This window comes from Acanthaster planci, linkage group LG01 (assembly GCF_054643075.1).
Source record: "Acanthaster planci isolate LZ-2023a linkage group LG01, COTS_SCS, whole genome shotgun sequence".
Lineage (NCBI taxonomy): Eukaryota > Metazoa > Echinodermata > Asteroidea > Valvatida > Acanthasteridae > Acanthaster > Acanthaster planci.
The window spans coordinates 24015563-24039408 of record NC_141777.1 but is presented as its reverse complement, the minus strand read 5'-3'; the positions used below and the strand labels follow the sequence as shown (position 1 = coordinate 24039408).

The window sequence follows — 23846 nt, the reverse complement described above, 5'->3', positions numbered from 1 at the left end:
TGCAGGAAATGGATACATGTGCACCTGTTTGTTCAAGTGGTGTACATGTATTGGGCACTGAAGAGTCTCTTCTCACAGTTGTTTTGTATCACAATAAACACCGTTAAACCCCTGTAGATTGTAGATAATAGTTCAAACATTTTTAGCCATTTACAAAAGTTTCCTTTAACAGCGATGAACAGTGCTGTTAATGCCATGAAAAGGCTACAGATGAAAGAGGCTATACAATCCAAGAGAAATGGCGGCGTTAAAGGTCGGGCCACGCCAGCTCGGATCAAGAAGAAACAGGGAACACCCCGGAGGTCCAAGTCAGGGCAGATAAGGACAAAGGGCAAGGGTCCAATGAAGAAATCAAGAACAGGCACCAGGCACGAGAAGCTGATGAAAGGCAGAAGGAAAAAAGCCAGAAAATGATGGAGACGATATGCATCCAGCCAGAATAAGTAGAACTGTCTGCTCAGTCGGTGATGGTTCTATGTAGTCCCTCAAAAGTCTATTTCCAGATTTACATGTAATGTCTGCATTTTTCCATACTCATTCACTATTTCGTCTTAATGAAAGATTCTTTTGCAAGAGCTAAAGAAACAATTTTGTGTATTTGTGTACCACACAGTGAAGCCAGTCTACAAAAGAAATTGCTTTTTATTGAATTCATCCAGGCTCAGTCTAAATCTTCCCTCTAATGGTGCAACAGAACTGTAACACTAAAATAACGTTCATGCATGAAAACACCACTTGTAAATCTATTTTCAAGGGTAAGACAGAGGGTAAAGACAATGCTGCATAGGGGTTGTAGCGACAATAAAATGCCAACTTTGAAAGGCTTTTACTGGCTAGGGCATGCATTCTCTCCTGTACGGCTGTGATGTGAATAAACCGTGAGCATTTTTTGTTTCATCGTAGCATATAAATTATCCCTTTGCATTGTTTGTTTTTCTCATTAAGTGTAAAAAAGGGCATTATTCTATTTAAAGTCTCTTAAAAAACACAAGAAATCGGGAGCCCAAAATCGTGAAATGTGGAAACCCTGAGAAATCACACCCCTACTTTTTACATTTGCTTGAAAATATTATCAAAATTGTTTTTTTCCGTCTTATGTATGTCGTCAGTTATGAGCGCGCAGGTTACCATAGCCACAACTGTTTTAGTACTGGTAGCCATGTGTATCTTCACCAAACCCTGATTTTGAAGAGAAAAAATGGAGTGGAAACCTGACAGCCATTTTTTTATCAGTCAAGGCAAGATGCTTCTTTTATTTACCAGAAAAAGTATACAACACATTCTAAATAATCAGAAAATGCCCCGTCATGATTTTGTCTGTAAACTTTTTACAGTTCGGAATGGAACCACAACTACACTTACTAACTATAAAACCTACATCAAAATGCACACATTTTCTTTAATGAAAAGACATCCTTTGTTTTATTCTTAAACTGTGACTATTCTCAAATTTAACTAATGCTTGTACCTCCACATTCCATTCCAAGGAAAACCCTTGATTCATTATGAAATAACCAGGAAGTAGTTAATATGTATTCAACTGAAAAGATGGTTTTAGGTGGGCCTAATGCAGCACAGGTAGTGTTTTGGGACTAAATGGTTGACTTTTTAATTAATTTGATATTTTTCGTGTGCTTGTGTCAAGTTACATTTATCTACTTGGACCCTCAACCAATAAGTGAAATTTTCCAAAATCAGAGTGAAATCTCTCATTCTACATTAAGAAAAAGAAATCTTTGTCTCAATTCTGGTATCCTTTCTTGATCACGAAATGTAAATCAACCACCAACCAAGATTGTGAGTGTCATTCCAATTCCTACAGGGCATCCCAATGAACCAAAGGAGAACTCATAGCTTCATCCTTACACAGGATTCATTGTTACATTGAGCAAGTTCTTGACAAACTAATATTTGTTGGCACCGTGGTCACAATAGTGATGGAAACGTTCCATTGACTTCCTACTACTCTACTTGTACATGCAAACTTCTGTCCAGATGATATTAGTAGTTTATCACTAAACAAGGCAGTTAAAATGTCAAATACTGTACACACTTATGAATGATACTGACACAAACAACCTTGAAAATTTTTCTCAAAGGTGGCTTCCAACCAGTGTGTAAAAGTCACTTAAATAAAAACCATATGTACACAATTTCATGACTATTTCATTTCTGTCTTCCCTTCTTTTACACCAGTATTTTTACTTCTCGATAAAAACGATATCCTTTAATACCCTTTCTCAGAAAGTTTTGTTTCAAAAGATTTTTTTTTCCAATTAAAATAGACTCTTGACCATGTCTTTCCGAAAACTTGAAGACAGTTAATGTAAGTTGGCAAAGAAATGGAAGCAAGATTCAGATATGGACGGTCAAGAGGACGTACTTCTTGCAATTACATTGCTACAAAAAGGAAATGTAACAATTCATGGTGTTTCACCAAAAAATGCCAGTTCATTTTGTGGTGGACTGAAATCACATGCACCAGTTACTTTTGGAATGATTTCAATGATTCACTTGAAACAAACATACATATTTTAAACAGGGCATTTCTGCAAAGCTGAGTAAAGCTTTGCCGTTTTGGGAGAGGGGTTGTGAATACTCGCCTGCCCATAGAAAATTGTTGCAACTGCAAATTTTCTGCACTTGGGGTGCAGCTTTCTAAAATCCTGATGGAGAAAAACGGGGCGTTGCCATGCTTCCAAAAGTAATTTTTCATCTTTCTATTAATGCAGTGAATACACTTACAGCACTTCAGATAGGTTGCTGGCTACTTCTACTCCAACACTCTGCAGTACTGGAAACAGGAACCAGACCAGTCTGTGAAGAACGGCTCTTGGGGCCTGTTTGTCTCATACAGATCTGGATCTCAATCAGTAGTCCTAACTCCCCAGCAACGGTCTGGAGACAGGTTCTACTCTCAGTGTACCAATGACGGATTACTGCTTGAGATCTGGATCCATAAGAAGCCAACAGGCCCTTGGCCATTATTTCCCTTATAAAGAATCTTCCATGGCTATGAATATATCCCCAAAAGGGAAAGGAATATCTATGCAGAGTAAACATGGGATTCAATTAAAAAAAAACAAACAAACAAACAAAACAGAAAATGGTAACCCCCCAAATAAATTGACGCTGAGCTCGAACCTGGTACCTTGTGCACAGAAACCCGAAGTGTGCCATCAAAGCAGGTTCCTGGTTTTGTGGCATCTAAACACCTTTCATAGAGTGTGCAATACCACAACTACTGGAATTTGAATATTGCCTTACATTAACTGTAACTCCAGCTGCGACAATTTCTGACATGTACATGTATTCATCAACCGCACCACTGGCTGTTGACAATGCTCAATCACGGTTGCTGCCTAATGAACAAGTTGTGCATTTTCTTTTCTCTCCAGCATATGAAAAACGCACCTCCAGACTAGGTCAAAAGACAACTGTTTGCAGCACACTGTCGGTACTCTGTTTTTAAACACATGCAGTCCTGTCTCTTTGTCCACTCATGAAATTTATCAAACAAAATTCAAATCACACAACTTGATCTTCCCTCCCACCCCCCAAAAAACAAGAAAAAAGATGATGTCAAGAGTGTGAATAACTGGGCTTTGCTGTTGAAGATGAATACTTCCTTACTCAGAAAACTGAGGTGTAACGTGTCTGGATGCAAACACGTTAAACAGTACAGGTAGCCACAATGGATTTCATGTAGGACCAAGCAATTTTTTTTTAACACTTGTCTGCACCACGAAGCAAACTGGGGGCTACCATGTTTATCTATTGTGAGAAACTCCAGATGTGCACTCTAGTTCATCGGGGTCCACACTTACAAAATAATGCACACTTTCCATGATTTGCACGTTACCAATTTCAACTGGAGTGAACTTCAGGAACAGTAACCTTCAAAACCTATTTTCGTAACCCTAACAGTCCCAAATCCTCTAATTTCAATATGATTTTACATACACCCTAGGGGGTTAGGGTTAATGTGATGGAAGTGCCTCCCCCCATTCCTGCAAACTTTTGCTATCCCCTTCAGCCCATTTATTCCATCCCCTGCTTGTCAGCGTTTAAACTGCAAAACCTCCATTTGTGAATTTTTCAAAGAGTATTCCTGAGCTGATTCATCAACTTCCTGATATGACAATACCCATGCTTATCTGAGATACACTATTTAAACACGTCTCTGGCGTCCAGCGTTAGTTGGACACAGCCGTGCCTTCGCCATTACACGTACTGGATTCTTAGTAAACTATGATGTGATGCAGCAATCTCTAGCTTCCGCGTACAGGCAACACCAGCTACATTTAGATGCTGGATACTTGCACAGAAAAACCAAGGACAAACCAAAGACTATGTACAAATGGGATAGCGAGGTCAAGCACCGCAGCGTATCCTAAATTGTTCCTCGGCACTCTTGAAACTCCCAATAATGATTTTCCCCTCCAGACTTAAAAAACAGTCCCCTTCAACACTTAGGCATCCAGCGCATCACACGGTCAAAAAACTACATTTTGTGGATATCAATTTCTACCCTTGTCCAAATGTTTGATGTCCAGGAAATAGAAATCCAGTGATAATGATTGAGGGCCTGCATACAGTGAACCTCAACCCACATACCTGTGTTAAACCAAAATGCCATCACTAACTGTGTATTGGTTTTGTTAAAAAATGTTGGTGTCAACGTTTCATCAAGGCTTTGTCTCATCGACACAATATGCAATGATAAAACTACAATACTCCATCTGATATACACAAATATGCAAAAACAGCTTTCGGTGATTATTGCGAATGCTTTAATTCCATTCAGAGTTTTCCCCTCATAAAAAAAATCTCTCTCAATCTACTCCGGTATCCAGAAGACAATTATTCTCTTGGCAATAAAAGGAGAGACATAAATAAGAAATCTGTGACCAGTTTTTGGCACGAGGGATTATTTTACAAAGAGATAAGTGTAGTTAAAAAGTTAAGGGGGGGAAACGGAAAAAATGGAATTGACGTCTACGTGCTGTCCGCTGCCTTCTTTTCAGAAGCATGTTTCTGTGCAGCCAGAGCTGCTGCTGCTGCTGCTGCTGCTGCTGCTGTACAAAGAAATAAGAGCCAAAAAAAAAAAAAAACCTCATAAATGATAAGATGTCAGGTCTGCCATTTACATCCAATCTGGGCTTACGTCAAAGGATCAAGTTAACGTTGAGGCTTGGGCAGATATTCCAGTTTTTGGACCTGCTTGGACATACTCCTGATACTTGGGACTTGGACTTGACTCGAACAAAGCTTGACATATGTAACTGATTCTGACTGTCATTTTGCCCCTGGTAGTAAAAAATACGGACATGAATGTTACTGGCAAACACCTACTGAGCACCCCATTCTTTGTGCACTCCCACGCACATGCTTTCCTTTCAAGGGTTGTGGCAGTTTGTGCTCATTCTGTTGAAAACTTCTCAAACACAAGCATGAACCAGAACGTGAAGGTACAGTATTCTTCACTTGCTTTCATGAGTAAGTCTCACAGGGCCACTTCCACTTCCCACGTAGATAACCCTTTAAACATAAAAAAATTTGTTTGGTAGCCATTGGCTCTTAATGGGACACCAGCACTTTAATGAAAGTTTAGTAATCATGTGCGCTGAATATTCATGACCATACATGTACGTACACACATATACTATAAATACCCTATGTTTACATGTACATCGTCCATCCATGCCGCAGAATCATGACCCGGCGCGGTGCGGCATACATGTGTACGTGCCCCACATAACTTGCATGTATGTATAAGAGCGCCGATGAAGTCAATCCACGAAATCAGGGTTCACTCTGAGGGGTTCAGCTATGGACATTCAAAAGTCCGTAGTTTCAGCATGTCGGGCGACACCCTGCTGCATGATATTTCCAACACTCTCAATCACAGCGACACCCTTTAATTCCGGCATGAACTCCGTTTCAGGCTTCAGTTACGTGGTTTGCAAAATGGCCCTGGTGTCCGTATAGAGTGCATTAACAACGTATCTTTAGAAAGGAAACCAGCCAACAAGTGCGTTTGATTGGGACACATGTACAGTATTGTATATGTACATGTACAACACACACGGTAAGCTTTTAATTCACGAAGCGTTTTGCGCTGCTATTTCTACTTTTCTGGAACGAATTTGGAGTACATAATCATTGCTTTTTGATTTTAAGCATACTCAAATATCAAAAGTGTTCAAGTACATTTTGAATGCATTTTTTAAGCAATCTTAAGTCCCAAATGGCGACTGTAAGGTGAAAATATGATCGCATTAGCAAAAATTTGGTCGCATTAATGATTTAGGCGCTATTGAAAGTGTTGTGTGTACACCTTTTAGTGACCTGACTCACCTTCCCTTTCTTTTCGTCGGAATTTTTTCCTCCGTCGGTCGATGGTGGCCACCTCTTGCTTGAGTTGCATGTAGATCTTACGGAGCTCGTTCAACTGCCTCTGGATCAGTGCTATCCTCTCCTCGGGATCTTTGATGTGGCTCACATCTACGCATTAGAAATACCACAAGAAATTATACAGAGTGTCTAGAGAACCATCTGATGAAGTACAGACTTCTACCATGACACACTTTAGAAGGACAACAGGTGTCTCTGTATCAGTGCCGCCAGCATCCATTCCACACTGTCAACCAAACTACACGAATGGTACAAACTGTGCACACAGCAACAGGATAACAAGTGAGTTATCACAGCAGTCTGAAATGCTAACATGCACTCCACAGCATATAGGCTTTAATACAGACACAAAAGGGGGCTGTAAACTACACAGCGAGATCAACCTTAAAATTTACATTCTTGACGTGGTTGGAATGATCGTTAGAAAAATTTTTGAAAAGCTGAAAAAAATGAATGTAAACATTGCTTATTCTGGAGATAATGGTAATTCGTTTTGAGGACTTACTGGTTACTTTACTCTTTTAACATAGCCACATGTATAGAACAACATGAACACTGTCAACAGATGCATCTAGTACCCTATGAATCTATGTCTGGAACATGTAGATGTACATGGATACTGACTAAGAGAGAGATATACACACCTATTAAGAAGTTCCACTTGCGTTCTATAGGTGGCCCTTCTACCTTGCTGGTGCCGCCACTACTGCTGACCTTCGGAAGTGTTTCCGTTGACCTCTTCTCCGGGTCTCGTCTCTCTGCTCTGTGGCTAGTGTGGTGATGTTTTGCGTCTGACTGGGTTTCATCTGTGTCGCTGCTGCTGTTGCGGGGTTGGTCCCTGGTGGACGACCTACGCCGTTCAGCGACCGAAGCGGAGATCGAGGACTGACGTCGGCTGCGCTTGCGAGACCGCTTGTGCGTATTCTCTGACTCGGAGGTGTGCCGTTTTCGCTTCTTGGGAGATGCAGTGTCTGCTGCTGAATCGATCTTTACAGTTCTTGTGTCTGCAGCTGCTGACATGGCAGGGCCGTGGCCCACGCCGACCTCAGCACCACTGCTGGAACTGCTGGCATCAAGATTGGGGGAATGCCGTCGGACCGCTTGGCTGGACTCCCCGAGGCTACTCACCTCAATAAGGGCATCACTGTCGGACTTGCTACTGATGTGCTCGTCGTCTGCTTCTGGGTGGAGGCCCTTGGTGACATCGTGGCCCGCTGGCGAGGACGGCGCAGCAGGGGAGTTCTCTGGTGAAGTTGGTGGGGTGGACAGCAGAAGTTTGCCCTTACAATTAAAAGCTGGCTTCAATGGAACAGAGCTGCTGCTGCTCGGCTCAGAGGTGGCTGGGAATTTCTCAACATTCTCAGAGTCCATCGACTTATCCTTGGAACTTGCTTCTTGTTTGCTGTCAGATTTGACAGCCTCTGCTTTCTTACTGTGCTTCGTGTCGGATTCTTTCCTCTTCTTTTCTGGGGGTTCAGCAGGAGTTTCATCCTTGTCCCCCTCCTCTTTTACTTTCACCTTGCCCTCAAGACTCTTGCGACTGGAACGCTTCCTTCCCTTCCTCTTCTTGCTGTCTTCTTCCACCTCGGGCTTGACAGTCACTGCCTTCTCCTGGACTACCTCCTGCTGCTCCTTCCTGTCCTTCTCTTGCTCCTTCTCCTTGGCAGCTTCGGCTTTTGCCTGCGACTTCTTTCCCGACTCTTTCCTCCCTTTGGTCTCTTTCTTGGCATCCCCTGAGCTCTGACGAGACTGCTCCTTCTTGGCTTTGCTCTCCTTCTTGGACTTGCTCTTACCTTCCTTCTTTGAGTCTTTCCTCTCCTTCTTCTCTTTCTTCTTGGAGGTTTCCTCTGCTTTTACCGGAGGCTCATCTTGTAGTGTCAGATCCGGTGGCTTCTCCTCTGGTAAAACCTGCATCTTCTCTTGCTCCATCTCTCGATCCCCCTTTCCTTTCTCTTCTTTCTCTCCTTCCTTTACTCTTTCCTCTGAAGAATCACTCACATCAGCATCTCTGGGCTTCTTAGCTGCCTCTTCCTTAGAAACTACCTCCTCGTCTTCTTTCTCCTTCTTTGTCTCCTTCAGGTCCAGATTGTCTTCCTTCAGCTTCTCCAGGGCAATTTCTGGCTGGGGCTCTGGCTCTTCGGAATCCTTCTTGACCTTCTCTTCCTCGTTGACACTCTCTGGGCTGTGCTTGGTTTCTGGGGGCAGGGATTCACTCTCCTGTGAACTACTTCCTTCCACTTCCTCAGTCTCACTGTCAGAAGCTGCAGAGAAAATTGACGAATTGTTGATAGATACTTCATATTACGTTAACGTTATGCTTTCCTGCGCAAAGGTGATTACAGAGATAGGATGAAAAGGAATGGGAAAAAAACCTGCACAAAAATGACAACCTGACAAATGTTACAACACTTACTATCCCGTTCGCTTCTAGAGATACTTTCAGAGTATCCAGAACTTCTCCTTGGCCTAGGTTTGTCTGCAAGGAAAAGCAAATGCAAGAAATTCATTTGTAATTCACTCTGAGGGAACACTTTCTCCAAATCTGAACATTTTTATTTAACTTAAAATCTCTGGAGGAGAAGCAAACTTCTGAGTTTAAGTAGTCATCACAAACAAAACTATTCGTGTGGACATGACCTACCTGGAAGACCAGAAGCAAAGGGTGATTCTGACAAGCTCTTCCTGTCCGATCTCCTGGCGCGAGTAGGATAAGACCTGCTCAGAACCGGTGACTTGCCGGCACTGCCTTCCTGCGGGGAGGTGGACCTGGTTGGGGTCCCGGTGGCAACTGTGAGGGTAGTGTTGGCCGAGGAGCTGGTCACCGGAGTGGGTGTTTGCGTCTTGGATGCCGAGGGCCGGCCTCTCTTTCCCGAACTCTTCCCCTGGCTCTTTTCTTTCTCTGCCTTCTCTTCTGCTGCCTTCCTCAGCTCTTTCTCCTTCTCCCGCTCCTTGTCCAGCTTCTTCTGCTTCGCTTCCTGCTCCGCCCTTTCCCGTTCCTCCCTCTCCTTCTCCTCTTTCTCCTTTTTTTCCCTTTCCTTTTTCTCCTTTTCTTTCCGCTCTCTTTCCCTCTGCTCCTTCTCCTGGGCCTTTTCGTGCTCCCGTCTGGCCTTTTCCCTCTCCTCTTTCTCCTTGCGTTCCCGCTCAGCTTCCATCTCTTTCTCCTTCCGCTCCTTCTCCCGCTCCTTCTGTTGCCTCTCTCGTTTCTTCTCGGCCCATCCCAGGATGCGGTCAGCCGTGATGACCTCATCAAAGCGGACATTCCAGCCCATGTAATGAATAGTGTACACCACACGTCCGTCCTCAATTTCATAATCGACAATCTGTAGACAACACATAAAAGATGGTCAGGGTCTGTCAGACATTTCTCAACTGCAATCATGTTGGACGCTCTGGTACTTTTTGAGGGTAAAAATACTGATCAGTTTGTTTAATTGTAAATCATTTACATCAGCCTGTAATGGTGCAGCTATGACAAACAGGTCACATCTTACTGGAAAAGTAGAAGCTACCACACTCCAAATCATTCACTACACACTTTGTTCCTGTGCAAATACATTCTTGAAGTATAAATAATCACGGCATGGAGGTATTATGCAATTGGAGCAAAACTCATCACAGGGAAGATCCCTCAATACCAAAAAGTATTCACTGAATGATATTGCTTATTTGTAAATACATTTTTGAAGTACAATAATCACGACTTAGAAATGTTAGGCTATTTGAGCTGAGCTCCTTAGAGATGCAGGTGTTCATACCTTTGCCTCGTATATCTTCTGCGTTCTGCCTCGGCCATACTGTACTTTGATCTTCTCCCCAATCTCAAAGTCAGCCTGGATCGAAGGGTCAGGGTCTTGTCTGAAAGCGTGAACAGAAAAATTATGGGACGGTCAGTCTTAACAGCCAAGTGACTACTTGTAGTGCTTCTCATTGGTGTGCTGGTATTGTCAGAAAAGCTTTTCCAGTCCATTCCTATTCCCTGTGACTTATGTGAATACTGTTATTTCCCAGGAAAGTTGATATCAATGTGAACTCTCATTAAACTGAGATAAATGTGGCTGTTTTGTAAATCACAATATTGTGAACTTTTTTATAAATAATATCCCAGAGAATTGCAGATTATCAATTCAAAATGTCATTAAAAAGGAAGAAACTGTCTTTAGTCATGGAGTTCTGAAAACTTTCCCCAGTTCTTGTAAATTGTGTATTTTGCAAGATCCAAGCAGCCCCTTCTGTCAAGGGTCCTACATAAAGCAGTACAAGCTGGGCTGTACTTTTCTTAACCTTGCAAAATCTCTTCAAACCTCGCAGCGGGTTTGGAAGGATCTGCCTCCAGTCACCTACTTTTGCGCAGGCGTGTCATTTCCTGAGTCATCGTCCTCTTCCTTGTCGCCACTGGGTCCCTCCAGTGTCCGTGGGTCCCGCCGCCTCTTGGCGTCCTTCTCTTTCTCCTTGAGCCGTCTCTGTCTCTGCTGCTCTGCCTCCTTGTCTTCCTTCTTGCCGTCCTTCTTCTCCTTGGCGGCTTTCTCCTTGTCCTTCTTCTCCTTCTCCTGCCGGATCTTTTCCTTCTTTTCCTCCTCGGCCTTTTCCCGCTTCTCCTTCTCTAACCTTTCCTTCTCCTTCTGTTTCTTCTCCTCCTCCTTGCGCTCCTTCTCTCTCGTCTTGACGTCCTTCTTGTCTGGCGTTTCCTTTTCAGTTTTGCTTTCGGACTTCTTGTTGCCCTGGTAAACAAGCAAACAAAACAACTAATTAATAAGTTTTAATAGGCTTATAACAGTCGGTGTCACAGAAAGTGACAGAAAATTTAAGAAATTTAAAAGCGCTTTCCGTCACTGTTACCTTTCTTGAAAGCACTCTCTTGAAATTATCTGCAAGTTTGTGAACAGTAATGAAATTTGTGAGACCATTCCTTACAACAGTCTTAGCCTAAGTGTTCATCTAGAACATTAATGCCGACTGTCTGAAATACAAGTGCAAGATAGGAAAACTTGAACCATGCACCACAGGTATTTTCTCTGTGGCCCTTGATCGTCATGTCGACATCTCATACATAAATGTGTGTTTTGGTGTCTGGGGGTGAGGTGGATGGGTGTAGCGAGCATGGGCCGTTTTCCAATAGTCAACTTTGGCTCCGTCTCAGGATTCAACTTTTTTTTACTAGCTCAGTAATCAGTCTAATAGTGCCACAGAACATAAAACAAGATGCAAGAAAGCCAAAAATTACAGTAATCCAATGTAATTAAACGCTTCAGGCCCACAATCGGGGATTGGTTTTGGGAAAGAAGCCCGAGACGGAGACAAAGTTGAGTATTGGAAAAGGGCCATAGTGGGAGAAAGGAGGTGGACAAAGGGAGGTAGGGCAGAGATCTCACCTTCTTCTTTGATCTGGGTGATGTGATCAATGGCTCCTCCTCGCTCTCCGACTCCTCCTGTGCCTTTTTGGATGGGGGTGGGGTCTTTTCGATCTTTGTCAGGATAGGCAGAGATGGCATGGACCAGTGTTCATTGTAGGAGGACCGGCGTCGCGTCCTGGGCAACGAGATTCCGGGACCCAGCTTGCGGTTGTACTCTTCAAACGCGTATAGGTATCTGGTGGGAAAGAGGTTGAAATGTCATTACATACATATAAATGAAGTCGGTATTATAAACCTGGGTTGCTCGACTGCTGGAACCTGTCTCAATATCAGAGGTTTTGTTCTCATGACAAATAGAATTGTAATTTATAGGAACTAAAGACCACACGCGTTTGTTAACATGAAAACTGTCTGGCATCTCGATGTATAACATGGAAAAGGTATGCAACTGATCAATTTTAATTCACAGATCATGAAACTGGATTGATTTTGGCACTGTGACAACCAGCCCAGTGACACTGACTTTGGTGACGTGGTTTACTATGGAAGACTTATTGATTCAGTATTCTCATCTGCAAGTAAGCCTGCAAACTATTTGAAACACACTAATTCAATTGACTAATCAAAGGTCGTGGCTTAAAATGCATCGTCACAACTGCTAAAAATTGATGGGAAAACCCACTGACTGACACAGAGAGTTTTGAACTTGTTGGTCACAAACCAGGGAGATCCGCATGACGGAAATGGCAATGTACAGCCAGCGTCAAGTGAAAGTCAGCTGTGTTTTCAACTAAAACATGAAGGGCTAACATTTTCCTCTTCAAAACTGTGCTGGGCTGTGTTCTACAACATCAACACAAACGACAGTTTGTTCTGCAAACTGGATTTGTTTATTGTCACAGTATGTGAAACACGAAGGCAGAGGAGCCAAATTCACTGGAAGGGTCTGTATAAATGGACGACAACGGCCAGTAAGTTGTCCTTGACCTACTTGTTATAGGCGGCTTTGATGTTGTAGGGCTGGGAGGTGGTGACAGCAGGGATGCCCATCTTGGTGGCGATGTGGCGCCACTTCTGCTTGTCGGTCACCTTGCGGCAACCCCCAAAGTCCTGGACCAACTTGTAGAGCTTGTAGAGGTTCAGGTCGCGGAAGCCCAAAACGGGCGGCTTGTTGATTGGTGTGCCTAGGATACACGAAGCATTACAAATTGAACGCATAAATATTTATGAATGTTTATGAGTGCAAAGGTAGGAACAATTTCTTGAGGTGACAGGTGGAATGGAACATTAGTTATCAAATGAAATTATTCTTCCAATTGCACAAAAGAATAACTTTCATAATTAGTATTGCACAACACCTGAAATATTGCCACTGGCATGAGTTGGCTAAGGTTAATGAATCTATGAACTGTTCTCTTTTAATACTCTGAAAACAAGACCTCTTGAAAGATGACCAAACTTTCACACAACTGTAGCAAGATTGCGCGATGCATTTGTGGTGTTTCAACTGTAACAAGTGATGTAAGGGCAGAATATTTCCACACCATACAGAATAGTGGTGGCATATCGTTGTGTCAAAGAATACAGTAATGAAGGTTTCCAACAGAGCCATTGATGAGTCAAAAACAATCACAAGGCCCATGGACAGCATCAACACCAGTCAATACTTGGTTTGCCCTCCAACAACAATTAATAAAGCTCTGTATTCTCAGGGCTTTCTGAGCATTTTTTGGAAAGGATTTTTTTTTTCAAGCTTCCTTTGGTGAGATTAGAACCCATAACTTTCTGCTCACTAGAGCTCGACGTCCAAGCCCGTCCAGGTCAACTGGTCGAATCACATCAGATACTGCGGCCGGTACCAAAGTCACCACCTGCTTCTCGGTCTACATTTCAGTTGAAATGTTTCTATTACACGGAAAATCACGATCCATGGGTGTGCAGGTTATTGCTGGCCACAACCAAGTATTTTGGACCGTCTCACTCACCATTACATTCCTACTCCTACAAATTGTCCAAAACTAACATTGTCAACTGAAGGGCCCTTTAAGCATTAACCGTGATTCTGAGGACAGATTCAGCTTACTTCTCTCCTCCATGAACTTGTGAAGTGATGCCAGCCAAGCATCCTTCTGTTCATCATACTCATCGTCATCCGAGTCATCTTCACTCTCCTCTTCCTCCTCCTCCTCCGCATCCCCCTTGTCTCTGTCGCTCTTGCCCCCTTTCCCCTTGCGATTCCTCTTCAGCATGTCTGGGTCCCAGTTGCTGGGGAGCTGGCCCGTCTCTACGAAGTGGACGGCCTTTTCCACAGCTGCAAACAACAAATAAGGCAACTTGTCATCGACCACAGACCCCTCGCAGCTGGTATTTGGTAATGGCTCCTTTAACTTGGCAAGGAACCATTGGAAAAAAGCCAAGTGCAATCTTTCTATTAGCTCAGTATCAGACAAGGTGGTACCCTGCGCAACCCTAAATTCCCAAGGCTGCCTCAGGTGGGAGCATTTCCCGTTTCTCTAAAATCCTTCACTGTGCTCCAACCTAATCCCACATTCTCTGTGTCCATAGGGCAAATTTAAGTCTGTTGTTCAGTCGTAATGGCTGGACTCTACCTTCCTCAACCCTACAAGTTCCTCCAGAGCCTCCTGGTCAATACTCAAGGATCTGGGAGGGTAGAGTTAAACAATGTTGACTAACAATAGCACTGAATTAGGACACCACACTGCATACAGCCTGTCAGGCTCATACTCCAGCTAGATTCACACAAGTTGGAGGCATAAAAAACACTTTATCATTGATGCCAGTTGTCAACTAGATAGAATATTGAGCCATAGGGGCAATTCCATCATTACGGACGTTACGTTTGTATGCACCTTCCAAGTGTAAATTGATAGACAAATTAACTTGTGGTGGAAAAAGAACACTTTATTTGCTTTCATACTTGCAGCCTTTATTCAAATGTTAAACAAATTAAAAAAACTTTGTTTTAGCTGCACCAATTAATTAGCCACAAGGGTGGGAAATGAGTCTTACAGACATAACCTTTGAATATTTAAGTAAAACTCTGTGAAACTGTTTCCTTTAGCTTTTTATACAAAATGTTGTTGCTGTTGGTCTGAGTCCATTCTATCCGGGCATGAATTGAAAGTTAGAAAAAAGTACTGTTGCAGACGTTATGACTGTTACGACGACGTTAAAGCTGTTATGGAGGTTACATTTTATGTTACAGACGTTACACGTGCAGGAAATATACATGTAAAGAAAACAGATGTTAAGAATTATTTTATTAATAATAACTTTCCATATGGAATTGCCGTGATATCATCTCAGATTCATTAAATTGAGGTGTACCCTAACCAGCAATAGTGGAGAAAAAAAATTGTAAAGTCAATTTGAAACATTGGCAGTCATGTCACAGTTGGTGTGGAATTGTCCATGGGTCCTTGGCACTGCATTGATGCAAGTTTATAGAACCAGAAAACTTAGAGCTGCAGAACAGGGTATTCCCAGATACATAATCTTTGGTTTTGTTTGTACTGCAAACTGTACTGTGTCAGTTCCCCTCCTCGACCCTCTCATCAAAAAAGAAAAACTTGGCCGACCTGTTTTCAGAGTTGCTAAGTCTCCCTTGTAGTTGTGATCCTTGGAGGCAAACGCTCGGCGATTCTGCTTGTCAATGCTATAACTGTAAGTAAAAGACCCATCCAAATTACACAATCAAGCCGTACTGTTTCGGTCAACAAAGAATACAAACCAAGTCTGAAAGAGAAACACAGATTCACTTAAATAACCTGACTTACTCAGGCCACAAGACCAATCACTACATATTGCATGACTTACATATCCTTTGCCCTAGGGGGCCATAATTACTACTACCTTGATTCCTCTTAATTTTCCCTTCAAAAGCGAGGTTAGAAAGCAAGCTATCTTACAGGTAAGTCTCACTTAATAACAGATTGGGCCCTCACAGAGCAATGATCCAATGGGAGACTTCGAGACGCTTGGTGACGGCAAGCATACTGGCCCTTTTTTACCAGTTCTGAGCAAGTGTGCATTGTTCTGAGCATGTGTGCAGTGTTCTGAGCATGTGCAGTACTGTGAAGAAGGACCAGTACGTCTGCTGCCTCCAAGCGTCTCGGAGTCTCCCACTGGCCAACTATGCAGACCCTCCAAACCCAAACAGCACCCAAAGCAGTGTGCCTAACATAACAACTGTCAGGAAAGCACAGGCATTATGACCTTCAACGGACGAATAAGTGATGTGGAAAATAGGGAAGTCACTTACTATCGGTTGTCCTTGAATGACCTGGCTACTACATGATCCTTGGATTTGGGCTGAATATCTTTTGCACTTGTTGGGTCTACAACCTTGATAAAACACATTTAAAAAATTGAAATTAAATTTGAATGCAAAATGTTAACAAGGTTTACAAACTTACATTAATAGAAGACATTACTTATTTCTACAAGTATGTACCACTTTAGCACACAAGCTAGAATTTAACAGCAGCAATGGAGGCCATGCTTCATGTTTCCCTAAGATTTGTTCCTTTTTGTTCCATTGATATCTGCTACAAGGACCCCGGCACAAACTGTAACTCAGGCTGTAGAAAAGTGGCAGAATGGTGGCAGATGTGTGGCATTGTAGAGACAGTTTACAGTGACAAGATACACTCAACTAAATATGAGGACATTACATGCCACACGCAATGTCACACAGCATCAGTCAACCTGTGATAGCATACTAAGCCAGTAAAAGACAAGGAAATCAGTGAAGTTACATGCCTTATACCCAACTTCTACACACTTCCAAGGACCCTTTGAACCACATTCTATCAAGTTGTACCATAGTCAAGTAGATAATATATGCCAACTGATGTGTTTAGCATCACATTATAGTGATTGTAAATCATTAGTTCAACACCACCATTTAACACAGCTGCGATGCCACACGCAGGATCGCCGTGAATGACCCAGAAAACTCTGAGTTATACCGAAAGATGACATACCAGTGCAGGGAACCAGGCATTCTTGCGCTTGTCATTGGTCTCCACAACGATGACCTTGCCAATGCTGTCCTCCCTGTCCTCTCTCCTGGCTGTCTTGGGCGAGGGCTCAACATCACTGTCTTCCTCCTCGTCCTCCTCGTCCGCACTGAGCAACCAAATGGAAGAAAAGCCGCATCGCTTGGGGGGTTATGCAATGCTGAAGAAACGGCAGCATCTCAAGAGAACTGAGATGGTTTAATGAATGCTTTAAGGACCAGATGAGCAGGAATAAAAAATAATGTAGCTCTTTGAGCAGCAGTAATGGTGGTAATGTGTTCTTTATGTACGTAATTAAGATTTGACCCAATACAGACGATTTGACCCCCCACTGTGGAACTTATGCCACCACTCCCTAACTGCTACAAATATTACACTGTCCTTCTATGACCTTTTACTGACAAACTTGCACAACTTTTGATACCAAATTGTCAAAAACTAGACAGAACATTTTGATGTTCCATGGCTCTTAGGGGTCCTAAGGTCATCAAAACAACTGAAGTTTCCATTTGCATACGTACAAAGAAGGTGGTATACAAACTTTTTTCTATCAAGGTGAACTTTTCTTTCTAATTATCAATGTCATATCTGATGCAGGAGCAATAGAATGTATGAAAACAAACCCAATAAAATACAAAAAGGAATAAAACTGCTGAAATACACGATGCCTACACAGTCAATGCATGATTATGATATGTATGCAAATTCCATGCACAAAATATGCAAATGGCCAAAGAATATCAAAGCAATCACTGCATATGCTGGTATCTTATGCATATTTTAAATCACGTTTGTGTTTCAGTTTCAAGTCAATTGGGTACTTTGGAGATTTGTGCAAAAAGTGACTATATGCAGAAAATATGCGTACTTCAATGATTAATATGTGTATAATTTAAGTAATGAACATGATTACGAATAATTATCAATATAGAAAAAGTGTTAATCTACCGGTGTCTCCTATCAAATTCTCCCCCCCCCCCCAGAAAAGCTGAATCTGATTTGGTTAAGCCTTGAGGCCAATGATAACATTTGTAAAAATCAATAAAAGTATGTGTGCTAATAACATATCTTCTTCAAAGGAAATTATCTACGCTTGAAAACTCAGGGACAAAATACAGTTTAACCCCAAAATCAACAATTACATGTAGCATTGACATTTTTCTAGTTTGTTCTGCAAATGAACTCACAAAGACTAGTGCTTCAAGGTTTAAAACCAAAATGTCAAGACTTATTTCAGCAAAGGTAATGTGCATGGTTGTGGCCACTGGTTTTCTTTGTTTGCAAATGGGATCAGAGATCAGTATGCATTAGATGCAAGTGCCTGTCCAGATTTTGTTAAGTTTAAGAGGAAGGAATACATGACAAAATCTATTGTTCAAATTATTTTTGGTGATATAAGGAATTCTTGATTTCACTCAGTAAAATGTCTTTTTCAAATACTCCAACCTCAAGTATCACTCAGAAATTCATTTCAAAAAGTTAAAAATTGCCTGTTTTTTTTTTAATGCAGAAATTGTCATGTATACAGATTTAAAAGCACGGCAAAGCTCTGCAAAGCAGAACAGTTGAAATTTCACGCCATGTATACAGCCTGTGACCGGTATTCGGCTGACTTTTTTCCCAGCAAACAAATCTCCCATGCAATGCCCCGAGGCTGAAAGCCCAGAACACCTCAGATCAAATATGTTTATTTTCTTAAAAGTTCTGTTTATAGTCTTTTCCAGCTTACTGTGAGCGGGTGCTAAGCCGACGCTTCTTCTTGCTTTGGCTTTCACGCATGACAGGTGTGCCAAAGTTCTCAGGATCGGTTAGAGGCAAGTGGTCCAAGGTCTGAATGGCACAATAAAAGGGGATGATGAAAATAGGAATTGCTGTGTCACATGTACGTTAGATTTCAGTCCTCTGATTTGCCAATGCACAAATTTGACTCAGCATTATGGAATGGGCAGTTTGAGCTGAAATCTTCTACTTACAAACATTATATATCAACAACTAAAAATAATACAGGAATGAAGGAAACCTAGAACATCATAAACATAAACATGAATCAGAAGAAACAGCCTTAATGTTGATGAAGCAATAGTTAGAAATTAACGCTGGAACAGAAAATCTTTTACAAATTGAACCATTGACAAGTGTGACTGATTATTAGATAAATGAATTAACAATGTAGTTCAAATTAAGCCAAATTGAAAAAATAAAAAGATGAAGAAAGAAAACATAAACCATTGGACAGCATGTGCTGGCTAGACCAAGAGAAAAATGTAGAATGGGAGGAGCAATAAGAACAGCCTTAATCATGAAGAGTGGATCCAAACAAAGCTGTAGCTTGTTGAAGGTGATGAAAGATGACAGTAGTGCTGTTTTTCACAGGTGAGTGGTAAGTTTTCTTTAATTCAGTAATTTACCTTTGAAAATTCCTTTTGGGGTACCATAACCGTTACACAGCACACAAAATAGATACATTGCGGTTTCTACATGGGACCTGTAAGCTTCATTCTATTTGATTCAAGGTAACAGACATTACTTGAACCACAGTGAGACTCAACAGCCAAAAAAAAAATTAACAGAAGAGCCGAATGACTTTCTTGAGCTTTACATACCTCACTCTCATTGAAGTGTCGCTCTCCTTGCAGACACAGCGACGTCCTCCTCAAAGTCTTCTCATCTCCATCATCAAAAACTGAGAAAGAAAATTATCAATAAAATGCTTTCAGCATGTCCTTTACTGGATGAAGGGCTCTGCTTTTGGGGGTGGTATGCACAGATGAATTACAAGCGCCATCAACAAGTGCGGATCTTTGTTTAAAATGCACAGCAAAAAGTGCTCATAAGACCGTAGTGAGAATTATTGGTAGTTGAAAAATCTTTGCTCTATGGGATAAAAAAAATTAGCAACATACATGGTACCGTTTCAGGAAAAAATGTTAAGAAAATTTGAAATCGCGTGGTGGAGATTTTTAAGGCCATAAACAAAAGGAAACCTGGCTCTTTCCTTTTGAAGAACTGCTGAAGCACACTACATGTAAATCACTTGACTTTCCATATAAGAATAAATAACTCCTACCAGAACCCTTGAATCAATGCTCTAGCCAGGATGTCATGTAATTACTAAGCACACTGCCCAACTCCGCAATAAAGCTTTATGCACAAATTTCCCAGGTTTGTAAAAACATGAGCGGCCAATATATCAAACCTTTGGCACAATCCAATCACAAAAAACGCACACACTGTACTGCTTTTAACTACTGCCCCTACGACCGAACACAATGACAAACTAACAGCAAGGGGCTGGATGCCTTAGTTGGTAATGAGCTGCTCCGGCATAACTAAGGTCTTAAGTTCAAACCCTGTTTGGAAGGACCTACCCACTGTGTATGTACTGGCATCAGTCAGCTTCATGATAACACCCTTCATCCAGGTGTCTGTCTCTGGATGTTTGGCCTCAACCATCGCTCCAACCTAACAATTGCAAAAGTGAGCAGTTTCAAATATGTTACAAAGAAAAATCACTTGACCAGAATGAAATAGCAGAGTTTCTTGGTTATATAAATTAAAAAATCAACACTTCAAGCCATGTATACGGTAGATATCTAATTAGTGAAATTTCTTTCAAATTCACAAGGACGCAAGTAAATCATATTGCTTGATTTATATGCATCATGTATTTATAGAACATGCTTTCTGGACAACGCTATTTCCTTTTCTGCTGCTCTTAGTACAGAATTGTGAATGGATATTTACATGTACATCTCCACAAGACAAGACTTGAGCAATGAAGTAACTCAGAACTCACCTAACGCTTGTCTTTACATAGCATAAAATCTTATGAAATGAGCAAGTCCTTGTTTCACAAGGCACTGCATGCTCACCTTGAGGTTCCCCTTAACGCAGTCATCGGAAACCACTGCATTGGCAGCATCAGTAAAGTTGATCTGAAATATATCAACCATTACAACTATGCTTGTAATGTTTTTTAATGGAAACCGAATTCGACATCCTGAGAAAACAACCTGTATACTGTGGTAAAATGATCGACTATAACTGATGTCTTTCTTTCGAGAAAGATAAATCCAACAATCCAATTTTACAGATAAATCCAACTTCAAGATTGAGTTTTTGAATGTTGCACACTACAAGCCCATTTGAAAAAAAGGGACATTTTCACCACACAAAACATTTTGGACGCAACACAATTCTGAATAAAATGAAAGCTATTTTGCACTTGTATGATAAAGCACTATGTTTGAATGTATGTCATGTTTTTGTATGTATGTATGTATTGTGATGTATGGTTTTCAATTTTTAACTATCCAAAACTAGGACGGTATGCTTGTCTGTTACATGCAAAAACATTGTGAGTGTGGAATTTTACCATTTGAAGCAATCACTGGGAAGGAAAATATCAGCTATATACAATAACAAAGAAATTTCCACAGTCTCCTGAAAACCAGTGAATGGATTTGCCATTCTTACTATAGTAGAAGTATTTAGAACATGTTTTCCTGTTCACACACGGTTGAACATGTATACATTTCACTTAACTATGGACCCAACTCTATGGCGTTGACGGGGAGAAAGGAACGTTTTGCAAATAACCGAATATCTGTACTCTGAATGATTTGTAAAATTTCACTCTCATAATCATTTATCACTTCATACATGTATCAACTTCCCTCAAATGTCTAGGGCCCACCTCATGGAGATGCTTGAGCACAGAAGTTGCTTTTAGTGCAAAAACTATTTACTTAACAAAACACAGGGTACAGGCAAAAATGACTTGTGATGTAATAATGTTTGAAAGTGGTTCTGTTGACTTTTGTTCACCACAAAGAACTGGTTCTGCTGAGCGCCTCTACAAATTTGCTCCCAGTTTTGTAATTCTTTTTACTGAAGCAAGAATAAAGACACCGCCGTTGGCTCAAACGCACATGGCTGCTTTTTGGAGGACTGAGGAGGCTTTCTTACATAAGCACCTGGGGAGTTGTAGAACCAAAAACATACATTACAAACATCTTGTGTCATTTTGGCTGTGGTTTTTCATTCGCCATGAATTTTCTGTTTTGCGCAATTGGTGACCTGCCTCGTGAGGATGGCCTCTGGTGACAAACGCACACAACTCACCTTGCACTTCACCAACTTCTTGATGATTTTCACCTTAGCTTCACAGAAAGCACCTCTGTACTTGGCGCTGACGTCAGTGCCGACTGGGAGGAAGGCTGGTTCCTCTCCGCCTGCCTGTTTTGAGGAGAGAAAGGAAACTATTGGATAACAAACATGGTACCCTTGGCAGGTTTGAAAGGGAAAATCAAGTCCAATGTAGCCCCATAGTAGAGCCAGTCTACTGGACTACCTCCATATCATTGGCTCTACACCTACCAGTACAAGTAAAAAAAACCCAAAACTAGACAGACTCATGCTTCATGGAGACGTTCACAATAAGCCCCACATTTTTACATGGCTTTACTCCGTCAAGCAGTCATCTCCAGAACTGCAATTCCCAGAGTTTTCCTTTTCGTGAAATTCTGGTCTCCTTTTTGTTGTCTCAATGCTACATGTACCATCTGATTACTACACCAATTCACTTCCGATCATTGAATAGGCAGTACTGTCGGCATCTTTTGGCCCAGAGCCAGACAATACACACATAGATCCTACGACTTGTCTTTTCAGCCAATTCATGTCAAACAGTTATGGGTGATGAAGCCGTACGTACACACACAGTGAGAAAACTCACGAGTATTTGCATCGAGTTCCGTATCACTGTCAGATTGTGGCAATGGTTTCATATTCAACCCCAAGGAATACATGTACATGTATGTGCATTGCTGTTTACGACTGTTCTTTAAGATTACCATATTCCTTTCATGAAATATGGGACTTAACGTAAATGTTTTTACGAAAGCTGGGGCCTGTCCATTTTTTAATGTTTTTTGATGTACCGTACATGTAAGTGTGGGGCCAAGGATACAACTACATGAAGGTAGTCCAGTAGTCTAGCCCTGGTGGGATCTTTTCCCTTTTCCTGTCCTGTTCAGAGGTTTAGATCCAGAACCACGACCTTATCTCCGTGCTACCAAGCCTCTCAATACTTTATTTCAGGTAAAATCTGTGACTCTTCCACCTCCCAATAAATGTAGGGAGACCTCCACAGAATCGTGTCACCCTGTATTTTACACTTAGGCCTACTCCTGAAAAAAATTCAGTGTGCTAATGAATTTGGTCGTGTTCATCTGCAACTCTGTAGGTTGCGCACAAAGCTGACATGGGCGAGTACTAATAAGTCACAGGCTTCTTTTTAAATACATGTATAAATGTGATGTGTATGTTACATGACATTGGTTAAGTGAAATCTTCATGATATCTTATACAAGAAGAATGTGGTATCTTGATGTTTCTTCTTACACTTTACCACTGCCAGTGTAATGCAACATACTCCACAATTTTATCAGGCCTACCAATTAAGTACCATTCAAATCTTTTTCGTACATGTACGTAGGCCTATCGCAGTATCAAACAAGCATGACAAGTTACATTAAAAATTACATGATTCAGTTTCTGACTCCCCACATGATCATCATGCTTCTGACATGCTGAAATGTTTGCAAAAAGACGGCTGCTTTCATATAAAAACTGGCAACACTGCACACAATCCTCTTCGTTCGTCATACATACTTCCTTATATTAACATGATCAATTAACTTCAGAGCGACTGCAACATCTTTTGTCACGTTGCGGCAAAATGCGCAAATTCGCGTTAACGTTACTGACAACTTGAAACAAAATGAAAATGGTGATGGTTAGACCCCTAATGCTTTTTTGAACGTTTTTAACCTTCTTTTATGCTAAGAATATGACCTTACCATATTTTGATTTCAAAGGACTTCTAACCACAGTTACAGACAGGAAACTTTACGTAACCGCCTCTTCTTATCAATCCAATTATAGGAATTTACGGCGCAAAATCAGGAAACATTTTGGACGCAGGTCCCAAAGACTACAGCTGGTAGTGCAAGCGGTACGGCTAAAATACGTG

At 41.5% G+C, this 23846-nt stretch overlaps 2 protein-coding genes across 7 annotated transcripts in view; one reads left to right on the top strand and one right to left on the bottom strand.

The window, feature by feature from the left end:
- The window catches only part of LOC147800573 (RNA-binding protein 34-like), a 12677-nt gene extending 10513 nt beyond the window's left edge, over positions 1-2164 (top strand). For both annotated transcript variants that reach the window (XM_087134197.1, XM_087134202.1), the window contains exon 10: positions 182-2164. In XM_087134197.1, the coding sequence (XP_086990323.1) occupies positions 182-414 (233 nt within the window). In that variant the 3' untranslated portion in view covers positions 415-2164. The remainder of the gene's footprint in view (positions 1-181) is intronic.
- Positions 1222-23846, bottom strand: LOC110978342 (uncharacterized). 5 transcript variants are annotated; one of them, XM_087134159.1, is made up of 19 exons: positions 23674-23846; positions 21935-22048; positions 20683-20745; positions 20179-20272; positions 19414-19493; positions 18540-18640; positions 16775-16919; positions 16051-16133; positions 15368-15450; positions 13852-14079; positions 12760-12952; positions 11787-12003; positions 10759-11135; positions 10173-10272; positions 9059-9737; positions 8831-8893; positions 7062-8678; positions 6361-6507; positions 1222-5078 (listed from the first exon to the last, which is right to left on the bottom strand). In XM_087134159.1, the coding sequence occupies exons 1-19, from the start codon at positions 23674-23676 to the stop codon at positions 4999-5001; spliced, it is 4467 nt and encodes a 1488-aa protein (XP_086990285.1). In that variant the 5' UTR covers positions 23677-23846; the 3' UTR covers positions 1222-4998. The 5 variants fall into 5 exon arrangements, with proteins under 5 accessions (XP_086990285.1, XP_086990293.1, XP_086990299.1 ...); XM_087134167.1 differs by having other exon boundaries at positions 1222-5075; XM_087134173.1 differs by having other exon boundaries at positions 1222-5072.

Bases quoted from the DNA above. Each gene is read 5' to 3' on its own strand.
- LOC110978342 (XM_087134159.1), bottom strand. The intron at 19,494-20,178 runs GTAGGTCCTTCC...TTTCTTTCTCAG, and splicing joins TGCCAGTACATACACAGTGG to TTTTTGATGATGGAGATGAG. The intron at 5,079-6,360 runs GTGAGTCAGGTC...TTCTTTGTACAG, and splicing joins CCGACGAAAAGAAAGGGAAG to CAGCAGCAGCAGCAGCAGCA.